At 48.8% G+C, this 12,994-nt stretch overlaps 1 protein-coding gene across 1 annotated transcript; it reads left to right on the plus strand.

Moving 5' to 3' along the window:
- The first annotated feature begins 1,382 nt into the window (after positions 1-1,382).
- LOC308576839 (protein Wnt-4-like) lies at positions 1,383-12,690 on the plus strand. The gene is made up of 5 exons (XM_081176841.1): positions 1,383-1,912; positions 2,928-3,166; positions 7,794-7,925; positions 8,796-8,938; positions 11,987-12,690. Exons 1-5 carry the CDS (start codon positions 1,848-1,850, stop codon positions 12,452-12,454), a joined length of 1,047 nt encoding a protein of 348 aa, XP_081032967.1. The 5' UTR covers positions 1,383-1,847; the 3' UTR covers positions 12,455-12,690.
- Positions 12,691-12,994: the final 304 nt, after the last annotated feature.

Genomic DNA, 12,994 nt, shown 5'->3' on the forward strand with positions numbered 1-12,994 from the left:
CGGAGTTATCACTGTGATCTTCTGGTGAGCGACTTTCTCCCCTAAAAAGAGGTCTTGCCACCCCCCAAAAAGCTCAGCAATCTTGACCTGCCCCCCTAAAGGCGCATGATGCCAATTTGCACGTGCAGATTCATATGTATAGGTACCTCCGGGAAGTTAGGAGAGACGGGAGACTGGAATATGGTTTTATTTCACTTTCCCCTTTCTTACATTGTTCTTGTAACTTCTTGTAGTTGCTAGAACTAAGACAGCTTGCCTTGACACAGGCCTTAGCTGCACTATACATCTAAAGCAGTATCACACCTCTTTAAACACTCATGGCTTCCCCCAAAGAATCCTGGGAAGTGTAGTTTTTTAAGTCTGCTAGGAGAGTGGTTAGAAGACCACTCTTCCCTTCACAGGGGTGCAGTTCTCAGAGTCCCCCAAGAAGATGGATTAACACTTAAAGAATTGTAGCTCTTAAGGGAACAGGGGCCTCCTGACAACTGTCAGCACCTTTCACAAACCACATTTCCCAGGATTCTTTGGGAGGAGCCATGACAGTTTAAAGTGGCATCATACTGCTTTAAACATATAGTGCAGATGGGGGGCAAAGTAAAACCTCCTCATTTTAAAATGAGCCTCGCTCACAACTATTGTATCGGGGATGAGGAGGCTCTCTTGCCTCTCACACATTTAGCGACGCCGTTGTGAAGGCACAATCAGTCAAATCCACAAGCAGAAAACAAGAAGTTTTGTCACCCGTATCATGTGCTGGGGTGGCGTGTGGTGGGTGAGGGAGAAGGGAGCATGCACTACCTTTAAAAGGCAGATAATATCTGCCTTGTCTCTTGCGAGTGTCTTCTTGCAACTGACAATACAAGGTCCAGCTTCCCTCGGATTCCTCAGAAGGACAGCAGCGATTTCTGAAGGGAATTGATTTCTGTCAAGATTCTCCCTACCCAGCTTAAAGAGTTTAAATTCTGCCCAGTTTCCATAGACATCCCAGCCTTTGACTAGGAGGAAAGCAAATTGACCCAGTGGGAAATAAGCGATTCCCATAAACTAGGGTCGGCTTTGCTTGAAGTGTCACCGTTTGTCTCCCACACAGCTGCCTCTGTGTCCAAAGTTTTAGGAGGGGCTGCAAAATCACCAGCAGGGAAAGAGCGAAAGGGCCTGGCGAGCAGCAGGCAGCGCTGTCTGTGTTTGCTGTCACCATGAGGGCCGTAGGATAGAACGGAGGCATCTCCACATCTGCAAGGGAGCCAAGCAGGACAGCCAAGTCTCTCGCCAGCCCAGGCTCCCCTCTGCTCTCCCTTCCTGAGAACCAGCACTGGGGTCTTGCCTGAGTGCTTAATCGGACTGGTGGGTTGAAGGAGGAAGAGCTGGGCAGCTGAGCCAAGCGGAGAGAAGGATTGTGATCCTGAGCGACAACCATCTAATGCCAGCAGGATTTTGAAGTAACAAAGAGCTCAGTTGAGTTGGGAACTCTGCCCTGTAATGATCTTGCATGGTTTGTGGCGTGAAGATCTGGGGTTGAAGAAGGAAGAGTTTGCGAGAAAATATAAAGCATCCATCTTCAGAGTGGGCTTAAGAGAACCCACTTAAAAAATTCTTTATGTTGCGGTCCAGATATGTGAATCAGTGGGTGAGCCGATCAGAGTCGCTGGCTGAGAACCCTGCAATGAATGCCTCTCAGTAAGTGAGATGTCAGCGTGGATGAAGAGGAGCAGCTAACATGGTTTCCAATCGGGCCGGAATATTTGCTTTCTGCCCAGCTGCCAGACTGCTTTTGGAGTAAGCCTTCAGCAGAATTGGGGAAGGAAGGCAAAGAAGAGGGAGAGTTCATTATCTGGCAAAGTAGCAAGATGGAAAGTGTCTACCTTTGCTCAGTGCTGGCTTTGGTGCACCATGCCCTCGCCGTGACTTGGCTGTAAGTAAACCCTAGAATCACGGAATGGCAGAGTAGGAAGGGATCCTGGGGTCATCTAGACCAACCCCCTGTGATGCAGGAGTCTTTTGCTCAATGTGGGACTCAGCCCTGAGATTAAGAGCCTTGTGCTCTTGCCGACTGAGCTACTCGGCTTGCCACTTGCCAAAACTTCACAAAGGGATTTTAGAGGAAGGGGTGGGGTTGGTGGACGATACTTCCTGTGGGATTAATTCACAGGAAAGTGAGAGGGACACGCTCCAAAGGAGAACTGCAGTCACAGGGCTTGAGGCGGATGACTTCACTTTGCTTCAACTACAGTGGTACCTCTGGTTACAAACGTAATTCGTTCCGGAGGTCCGTTCTTAACCTGAAACCCTTCTTAACCTGAGGTACCACTTTAGGTAATAGGGCCTCCTGCTACCACCATCGTGTGATTTCTGTTCTCATCCTGAGGTAAAGTTCTCAACCCGAGGTACTACTTCCCAGTTAGCGGAGTCTGTAACCCAAAGTGTTTGTAACCCAATGTGTTTGTAACCTAAGGTACCACTGTATTCTGTTGAATAGTGTTAAGTTGTGGGTGGTGTTAAGTTGTGGGTGTTAAGTTGTGGGTGAACATATCAGACGACACAGCGATTCTTCAAACAGCTCTTGTTTATTCACAGGCCAGAACAGAACTGAACTGAAGGGTTCAGTCAGCCTGCTTATATAGAGCTCCAGTACAACATAACTGTAACAACTTTCTGTAACTATCCAATCCCTGAACGTCACTTTCGATCCCTTATTTGCATATGTTGACCTGAGTCAAAAACTATCTACAGTATCCCCCTGCTGGCCCAGGGTGAGAACTTCAGTACATAACGGGGGAATCGCCGAGGAATGCAGAAATGCTGCCACCTGCAAGAAAAATGCAGCTGGGTCATAATGACATGGGCGAGGGGATTGATTCCCCTTTCCCCAAACTGTTTAACAATCTTGTCTCCAATGCTTCCCCGTCCCTGCCCTCCCTTTTGCATAGATACCTGGCTAAACAGCCGTCCCTCCGAGGGCTTGTGAGAGACCCCAGCGCCTGCGAAAGCTTGAAGGGTTTGTCACAGGAGCAAGTGAGGATATGCCATCGCCAAGCGGAAGCCATGGACTCGGTAAAGCATGGTGCTGAGGTGGCCCTCAAAGAGTGCCAGCACCAGTTTCGCAACCGCCCCTGGAACTGCTCCACCCTGCAGGGGCTGCAGGTTTTCGGGAAAGTTATTCTGCAAGGTCAGACTTCATTAATAACATGACTAGGGCATACCAGTCACTCAGTCAATCAATTAATACACTTGTATCCCTTCTTTTCTTTAAAGCACATGTAGGTAAAGGTAAAGGGACCCCTGACCATTAGGTCCAGTCAGTGGCGTAGCGTGGGGGGTGCAGGGGGGGCCGGCTGCACCGGCCGCAGCATCTGGGGGTTAGGGTTAGGGGGCGCAAATCCACGGTTTAGGGGGCGCAAATTACTTGCCTTGCCCCGGGTGCTGACAACCCACGTTACGCCACTGGGTCCAGTAGTGGCCGACTCTGTGGTTGCGACGCTCATCTCGCTTTACTGGCCAAGGGAGCCGGCGTACAGCTTCTGGGTCATGTGGCCAGCATGACTAAGCTGCTTCTGGAGAACCAGAGCAGCGCACAGAAACGCCATTTACCTTCCCGCCGGAGTGATACCTATTTATCTACTTGCACTGGTGTGCTTTCGAACTGCTAGGTTGGCAGCAGTTAAAGCACATGACTTCCCCCAAAGAATTATGGGAACTGTGGTTGGTTAAGGAGGCTGAGAATTGTGACTCTGTGAGGGGTTAAACTACAGTGCCCAGGATTCTTTGAGGGATGCCATGTGATTTAAATGTATGGTGTGTCCACAGCTCCACTGGCCCAAGGTCACACGGCACACTTCATGAATGCATGGGGATTTGAACTCTGATCTAGTTCTAGTCCAACACTCTAACCACTACACCACTCCCATCTAAACCACATATTCTTAGTATCAGCTTGGGTTCTTATAGTAACAGCAAATGGAACCCTAACCCAATATAGAATCTGAACTAAATTGGCATACAGTGGTATCTCGGTTGTCAAACTTAACCTGTTCCGGAAGACCGTTCGACTTCCGAAACATTTGACAACTGAGGCACAAAGGACGGTCAGCAAAGTCAATGGAGAAAATTGAAAAAAGTACAGCGGAAGCTGTTTGACTTCCAAGGCACATTCGAAAACGGGAGCATTTATTTGCGTGTCGAGACCCCGCAGCCACCCCCTTGTTGGAAATAACTCACACAAGGACACAGATATTAGGTTTATGTTATTGGGCAAATTTTGGCCACAACTTTCTTGAAATTACAGAATGTGAGCAGTACTGGCTTAGGCATTGATTGGACCTGACTATACAGTGGTGCCCCGCAAGACGAATGCCTCACAAGACGGAAAACTCACTAGACGAAAGAGTTTTCCGTTTTGGAGGTGCTTCGCAAAACAAATTTCCTATGGGCATGCTTCGCAAGACGACAATGTCTTGCGAGTTCCTGCTGGTTTTTTTCCCTCCCCCCCCCTTTTCTAAGCCGCTAAGCCGCTTATCAGCTGATCCGATCAGCAGATAAGCCGCTAAAAGCCGCTAATAGCTGCTAATAGCGCTAAGCCGCTAATCCGTCAATGGGCTTGCTTCGCAAGACGAAAAAACCGCTAGACGAAGAGAATCACAGAACGGATTATTTTCATCTTGCGAGGCACCACTGTATCTGACTCCTGTCCGTCACGCTGGGAGTCCAGTAAGGGTAAACCACTGGTAGGGGGAGCCCTGTCGATGCGAACCAACTCAAGCTCCCCCTGGTGTTCCCGTCGGGGTCGTGTCAAGGCCTTAGCCTCCCAGCCGGGCTTCAGACTAGATCAACACCCCGGATTCCTTTAACAGAATACCATTAAGCATGGAGGGGCAGGTGATGGCCACACCTCCCCTCCCCCACACAAGGTCAAACAATGCCTAACCGCAACCCTAACAAAGTTGTGACGATTGCTATGAGGTGGGCGAAAACCAAGTGGCCAGTGCCAATTTGCCAAGTGGAAAAATTCCTACCAGGTCCCTCGGACAACCAAGGTGACCAACCGAAGTCCATAGCAAGGCCATTGCCTAACCTGCAAAATAGGGAGGGAGGGCGGGTGACTGAGGAAGTGAGCCAAAGAGGAAGTCCTCTGGCTCGCTCCTCTGTTTAAACGGCCATGGCCAGTGGATTGGCTGGCCGGGCTCTGATGTGGCCGGGATCCCCCAGGCAACGGGGGACAAAGTCCCCTGCCCCTGGTGGGGAGTGGGTGGCCATGCGGTCCACCGCAACTCCTCCCCACTGGGAAGTGGAGCGGATTTCTGGGTTTTCAGTGTTTGAAAACTGAAACGTTTAGCTTCTGAGATGCTTGAATACCGAGGTACCACAGCAGGACTCCACAGAGTTTCATATTTCTGGCAAGGGAACTTGGTTGCTATGCTGTTATGCAGTACTTAATATAAGGAACTTGGTTCATATGGTGCCTGCCCAACTTTCTACAGCAACCAGACTAAGCCATATAACTAGAGCAGGAACAAAGAGAAATGATGAGGGAAAAGCTTCGTGCAGATGTTTCCTCAGCATTCCTCCAAAAAGGCGTCGCTGAGAAGGGAGATCTTGCAAGTAAGAGGTCTTGGAATAAACACTAGCAAAATCTTTCTGTCATGGATGTCATCTTTCTGCTTGGATTCCTCAACTACCTCTGAATTTAGACTGCTTCATTTTATTCAGTGGCTCAGTGATGCTCTTGTGTCTTGACAGTGAAGAAAGGATGGATGAAATTTGGGGAGAGGATTCCACCCAAAAGACACTCGTGAAATACCTATTTAAGATAAGGTTTCATACTGCAAAGGCCTTCTGGGTGTGGGTACACTGTATATCTCTATAAGAATGAACATTGCATGCACACACAAATCCATACCTTCCAAAATTTATCCGATGAAAAACAGGGACGTCCCATTTCATAATGATAATTTTACTATTTATACCCCACACATCTTACTGGGTTGCCCCAGCCACTCTGGGCAGCTTCCAACGTATATAAAAACACAACAAAACATTAAACATTTAAAGAACTTCCCTGTACAGGATTGGCTTCAAATGGCTTGGGGGTCAGATAAGGCCGTACCCTCCATTTCTCCAATGAAAATAGGGACATCCTAAATAAAAGCAGGACATTCAGGGATCAAATCAGAAACTGGAATAGCTTCTCTAAATTAGGGACATCCCAGGAAAATAGGGACAATTGGAGAGTCTGCAAATCCACACACACACCCTCAAAAGCGTGGAACCTGCCACTAAAGGGTTGGGCTTTGCCCATACTGCTAGCGTCTGTCTTGAGAGACCATGGAGTGCACCTCCATTGGGGGTGAAGTCAAACTTTCGCATTAGCAGAACCGAAGTGACCTCCCCAGAGCGCAAGCCTGGGAAGTGTGTATGGAGGTGCAGGGCTGCCCAGACAACCAGCCCCACCCCAGCCTTGCTGATGGGGTCCAAAGGAAAGTAGAGCAAAACGCAGAAAGTAGAGTGTTATGTGCTGAGCTGAATCCTAGAACAATAGGATCCAGAATGCAGCAGTTTGACTGGTCCGCAGGAGCCATCCAATCCAGCTCCAGGTGGGAGTGAATCAGTGACCTGATTGGCCTTCAGAAGCAGCCAATCAGGCTGCTGGATGAAGTGAATCAGCAACCTGATTGGCCTGCAGGAGCAGCCTGGAATTAGCCAATCACATGGGGCCCATTGTGTAAATAATGTATATATAGGTAGACGTTTTGGGGAAAGTTTCATTCATTGCTACCACGAGCTGAATAAAGAGCATGAAATTCGCACTTGACTCTGAGAATATTTCATAGAGCTTGGCTGCAGGACAAGGCACCATCCAACCATCTTGGGGATGCCACTGGATTTGTGTAGGGCTTACTGCTGGGTTTTTCTTCTCCCAAAGATATCCCACAAGGCAGCGGAGCTTTAGGATCAGAGTTTTCCTTCTCCTAGATGGGCTACCGTTTCCCAGGCTGACAAGCCCCACCTGCCCCTCACTTCCCTCTACTTCCCAAGTGCAGTGTTTGGCTCCCCACCCCCAAATAAATGGCAACCATTCACCTAGACTGGAGACAGTAAAGGGTGCACTCTATATACAAAGGGGTACATGGACATACACACACATTCTCATACATCCAGAGGCCTTCCTGGGCACTGCAAAGACTCAGGGTAGAAGCCTCACAACACACATTTGCATAGGCTAATTTATTTGTAGAGCTGCCTCTTGGGAATAAAGGGGGTGGGTGGGGGATCACCGGCCCTCTGCTTTGCAGTGCCCCCCTCCCAAATTCAGCACTCAAAAAATGCTTTAAGAAAGGGATAGGGCCTGGGGCTTGAGCCATCTAAGCCACCTCTCATCAGCCCTTCTGCTAATACAACGGCCTTGGTCCAGTATATCTGAAGGAGCGTCTCCACCCCCATCGTTCTACCCGGACACTAAGGTCCAGCACCAAGGGCCTTCTGGCGGTTCCCTCACTGCGAGAAGCCAAGTTACAGGGAACCAGGCAGAGGGCCTTCTCGGTAGTGGCCCCCGCCCTGTGGAACGCCCTCCCACCAGATGTCAAAGAGAACAACAACTACCAGGCTTTTAGAAGACATCTGAAGACAGCCCTGTTTCGGGAAGCTTTTAATGTTTGATGTATTATAGTATTTTAATATTCTTTTGGAAGCTGCCCAGAGTGGCTGGGGAAGCCCAGCCAGATGGGCGGGGTATAAATAATAAATTATTATTATTATTATTATTATTATTATTATTATTATTATTACATTCTTTTCTGCAGGCACTCGGGAATCGGCCTTTGTTCATGCTGTCTCTTCAGCCGGGATCGCATTTGCTGTGACCCGAGCCTGTAGCCGCGGCGAACTGGAAAAGTGTGGGTGTGATCGCAAGGTCAGAGGAGTCAGCCCTGAAGGTAAGGAGAAATACAACTGGCATGAACTAGTAATCATGCCCCGGTCTAAGGAGGAGAGCGTGAGTAATATGAGCAAGGGGAAATGTCAGTTTCAGAATGGAATCACTCTGGTGTTCCTAGCTATGTGGAAGAGTAAGGGAAGAGCAATTAGCTTTGACTGGAAGAATAAAGGGAGAGGCTCCTATCTGACCATAGGCACCCTGATTTTGTTCTTGTCCTTAGGAGGAAGAGCTGCTGTGATTCATTTCTGCAGAAGCACAGAAAACCACATTACATGCCTCATAAGAATCAGCTTTTTATTTGGTTTTAAGGAAGTTGCTTGGACTTCTAGTTGCAAAAAAAATTAATAGGGCTGGGACTGTGTGTGTGTATAAGGCGTCCTAGATTGAACCTCAGAACCCAATGGGGTTGTCGGACAAGACTTTTAGTGGTTAGAGGCTAAGACTTTGGCATCCTTCTTTCCTTTCTCCTCTACAGTCATACCTTGGAAGTCGAACGGAATCTGTTCTGGAAGTCCGTTCGACTTCCAAAATGTTCAAAAACCAAAGCACGGCTTCTGATTGGCTGAAGGAAGCCCCATCGGACGTTTGGCTTCCAAAAATAGTTTGCAAACGGGAACACTCACTTCCGGGTTTGCGGCGTTCGAGAGCCAAAACGTTTGAGAAGTAAGCTGTTCAAAAACCAAGGTACAACTGTACTAGGAAAAAATTGGAACAAATACCTTTTGGAAAATAAAATTTAAAAGCCCCTGCAAATATGTCTGACTTGTGCATGTTGCAGAATTCAGGTGCTCTGGTTGCGGAATGTTGAACGTGTATTTTAGTACAGACTGTACAGAACTCTGTTCCCTCTTCTTCCCCAACCCAACAGGGTTCCAGTGGTCAGGCTGCTCTGACAACTTGTCCTATGGCATTGCCTTCTCCCAGGCCTTTGTGGACACCACGGAGCGGAACCGTGGCGCTTCCTCCAGCAGAGTACTAATGAACTTGCACAACAATGAAGCAGGCAGAAAGGTAAGTCTCATGATGGGGCTCACCCATGCTGCTGGTTCAGGTGGGTCGGGCAGTGGTGTAGCGTGGGTTGTCAGCACCCTGGGCAAGGCAAGTAATTTGTGCCCCCTAACCCGTGGATTTGCGCCCCCTAACCCTAACCCCCAGATGTTGCGCCCGGTGCGACCGGCCCACCCTGCACCCCCCACGCTACACCACTGGGGTCGGGAGCTTCCTGTCACATACTCTCCAACATTTCTCCAAGGAATTAGTGACATCCTTATAATAATAATATTTCTGCCCCGCCCATCTGACTGTGTTGCCTCAGCCACTCTGGGCGGCTTCCAACATATATAAAAACACAATAAAACATTAAACATTTTAAAAAAATCCTTCCCCATACAGGGCTACCTTCAGATGTCTTCTAAAGGTTGTATCTTATCTCCTTGGCTTGGGGGTCGCATAACTCCATACCCTCCAACATGAAAATAAGGATGTCCTAAGGAAAAGCAGGACATTCTGGGATCAAATCAGAAACCAGAGCGGCTTCTGTAAACCTGAGACTGTCCCTGGAAAATAGGACACTTGGAGGGTCTAGAACAGTGTTTCCCAACCTTTTTTGGGCAAAGGCACACTTGTTTGATGAAAAAAATCTCGAGGCACACCACCATTACAGCCCCGTGACGTCAGCGCGCAGCGTCACGCCGGGAGGGACGCACAAAAGTGTAAGTTTCAATTTTTTCCCTCCCCCTTGCCGGGGAACCTCCAAGCTTTGGGGGTGGGGGGGGAGGAGGCAGCAAAGCGAGGCAGGAAGGAGAGCGCGGCTTGGCTGGGTGAGCTTTGGCAGGGGCAGGGAATGAGAGCCGCGAGGCGGGCGCTGCGGACGGAGGCGCTGCCCGCCGAGCTCGCAGGCAGCCAGGCAGGCAGACGGCGAGAGCCCCGCGCTGGGCGGCCTCTCCCCGCCGCCCCGCCTCTCGCCGCCCGACTCGCCCGCCTCCCTCCAGGCAACATCTCGCGGCACACCAGGCAACATCTCGCGGCACACTAGTGTGCCGCGGAACAGTGGTTGGGAAACACTGGTCTAGAATCCACCCTTTAGGGCATGGAATACTTTGGTAAAGCTTTCCCCTCCCCTACACATGTACCTGTTTGTAGCACAAAGGTGTAGCTATTAACAATAATAATAAAAATAAAAAAATGCTCATCCTCAACATTCAGTCTATGTTGATTCCAGATCCTGCCCTTCACAAAGGTGGGTGTGATTTCTTGATATGCAGTTGAAAACTCTCCCCTTGGTTATGCTATCCATGCCTTTTCCTCCCTGCACATGAATGAAGAAGGAAGTGGTGATTGTGATCTTGCTGTACATGCCCAGAAGCAACATCACTGGGCCCATGTGGAAACATCCTCCATTGCTGGGACCACCTTCATCAGTTTTCACACTTATGCAGAATCCACCTTCAACCAGCTTTTATTTTCAGAATGAAAGCAGTTTCTGGAGAAACACTTTTCAGCAGTCAAAAAATATGCACTAGATCTAAACTGTGTCTGCACTTTGTAGGAAACAAACAGTGATTCTACAATAAAATGTTCACAGCTGAATTCAGTGCTTTGCCAAATCCGATCTTCCGCTCTCTAAAAGTTTTCTTCTCCAGTAAGAGATGCTTCTGTTCTTTTGCTTTGTTTACATGGTGGTTTGAAATTTCTTAATAATATTGTTGGACTCAGGCTTGGGCTCATCTTATTGTTGTGAGGTGGTCAACAGTGCAATAATTTCCCTTAAATATATATTTGCTGCTCTGCAGCACCCCCCACCTGCCCATGCTTCCATATCTGGTGGGGGGGGGACTTATGGGAGGAGTTACCTCATGACATCATCCTCTGGGTTTTAAAGAATGTATAGAAAACAAGGCTAGCTACCTAGCACCTGAGAGTGATACACTTGCTGGTTATGCTTTTAAGGAAAGTTCTTCCATTTACTGTTTGTTTGTTTTTTTACTTTTTTAAGAAAGCTTTCTGCACAGATTACAGTCGTACCTTGGATCCTGAACGCCTTGTGAGTCAAAAGTTTTAGCTTCTGAAAGCCGCAAACCCGGAAGTGAGTGTTTCGGTTTGTGAACGTTCTTTGGAACCTGAATTTCCGTTTTGGCTTCTGATTGGCTGCAGGAGCTTCCTGCAGCCAATCAGAAGCCGTTCTTTGGTTTCCAAACATTTTGAAAGTTGAACGGACTTCTGGAATGGATTCCATTCGGCTTCTGAGGTACGACGGTACTTTAAAAGTAAACTGACTTCACTTTTAAAAAACCAACAATGACGGACAGCTGCAGGCACATAGCGGACAGCTGACTTCCTGCACTTAAAGGAAAGTGCAGCTGAGTACATCAAGAGGTTTCAAAGAAGTGCAGGCACCTAGGAAGGCTGCAGAATGCACACCACCAGAGAACCTCTTTATAAAAAGACAGAGCATTTGCAAAACCCTTTGGCCACATCAAAAGTTAAGTAAATGCAGCAATAACCTCCCTCCTTATCCAAGAAAACTTCACCAAAGTTTTCCTTCTCTTTTGATAGTTTTCAAATGCAGTTTCTTTCCATGCTGATGGTGAGTGTTTGGGGGGGAAAAAAACACACACAAAATTTCCAGTACATGCAGGTTCGCTTCATGCAGATGACAGACGGCTCTAGCTCCTGATGCATCTGCTACACTGAAATATGCTTGGAGTCGAGAGTGGATTTCATGCTCTTTATTCAGCTCATAGTGGTGAGGAGGAATGAAAGTTCCCCCAAAGTATCTGCTTTATATACATTATTTACACAATGGGCTGCATGTGATTGGCTAATTCCGGGATTCTCCTGTAGGCCAATCAGGTTGCGGATTCACTTCCATCAGGAGCGGGATTGGGTGGCTCCTGCGGACCAATCATACTGCTGCATTGTTCTAGGACCAGTCAGACTGCTGCATTCTGAATCCTATTGTTCTAGGACCAATCAGACTGCTGCATTTTGGATCCTATTCAACTCAGTACATACACGAAACTTGAAGGTGCCCCAGGAATCTTTGCTTCTGTTTTCTAGGCCATCCTGTCCCACATGAAGGTGGAATGCAAGTGTCACGGGGTGTCGGGGTCCTGTGAGATCCGCACGTGCTGGAAGGTCATGCCCCCGTTTCACCAAGTGGGCAACCTCCTGAAGGAGAAATTCGAAAGCGCCACGGAAGTGCACCTGAAGCGCGTGGGATCCCGAAAGCTGCTGGTGCCCAAGAGCTCCCGCTTTAAGCCCTACGCTACTCACGACTTGGTCTACTTGGTGGCCAGCCCGGATTTCTGTAACTGGGACCCCCGCGGAGGGATCTTTGGCACCACAGGACGTCAGTGCAACAGGACATCCCCCGCTGTGGACGGCTGCGAGCTTCTTTGCTGTGGCCGTGGCTTTCGCACGACTCAAGCCGAGGTGGTGGAAAGATGTAGCTGCAAATTCCGCTGGTGCTGCTCAGTGAAGTGTAGGCAATGCCGGCATCTGGTGGAAGTGCACCGCTGCCGCTAGGAAGGTAGGTAGGAAGAGGAAGGGGCCGCTTGCCAAGGAAACAGAAACTCTGGCTAGGGACTCTTTCGTCCATCAAAGGGGCAGAAGCCAAGTGAGTCACAGGGCGACAGGCTCCGTTGCCAAGAGCTGGGTGTGAGCGCTTGGGAGGGACATGTTTCAGGAGCGTACCCGCCATGACGACGTCTTTTTGGCAGAGGCTGCAGCAATCCAAATGGTTCGCTTTGTTCTGTTTTTCTTGGGACACTCTGTTTTTTGAGCACAGGACATGCAGCCAGCTAATTTCCTTGCAGAGTAGAAATAAAATGACTTTACTAAAGAAGTCTGTGTGCTTTTGTGGGTGCGTGAATAGGAGCTCCAGTCTGGAAGATCTGAACCAGGGGTCAGCAACCTTTTTCAGCCGCGAGCCGGTCCTCCATCTCTCAGACCATGTGGGGTGCCGGACTATACAGTGGTACCTTGGGTTAAGCACTTAATTTGTTCTGGAGGTCTGTACTTAGCCTGAAACTGTTCTTAACCTGAAGCACCACTTTAGCTAATGGG

The sequence above is a fragment of the Podarcis bocagei genome (assembly GCF_964188305.1).
Source record: "Podarcis bocagei genome assembly, chromosome: 17".
NCBI lineage: Eukaryota > Metazoa > Chordata > Lepidosauria > Squamata > Lacertidae > Podarcis > Podarcis bocagei.

Bases quoted from the DNA above. Each gene is read 5' to 3' on its own strand.
- LOC308576839 (XM_081176841.1), top strand. From the start codon at position 1,848: ATGGAAAGTGTCTACCTTTGCTCAGTGCTGGCTTTGGTGCACCATGCC. The intron at 1,913-2,927 runs GTAAGTAAACCC...CCTTTTGCATAG, and splicing joins GCCCTCGCCGTGACTTGGCT to ATACCTGGCTAAACAGCCGT. The intron at 3,167-7,793 runs GTCAGACTTCAT...TCTTTTCTGCAG, and splicing joins CGGGAAAGTTATTCTGCAAG to GCACTCGGGAATCGGCCTTT.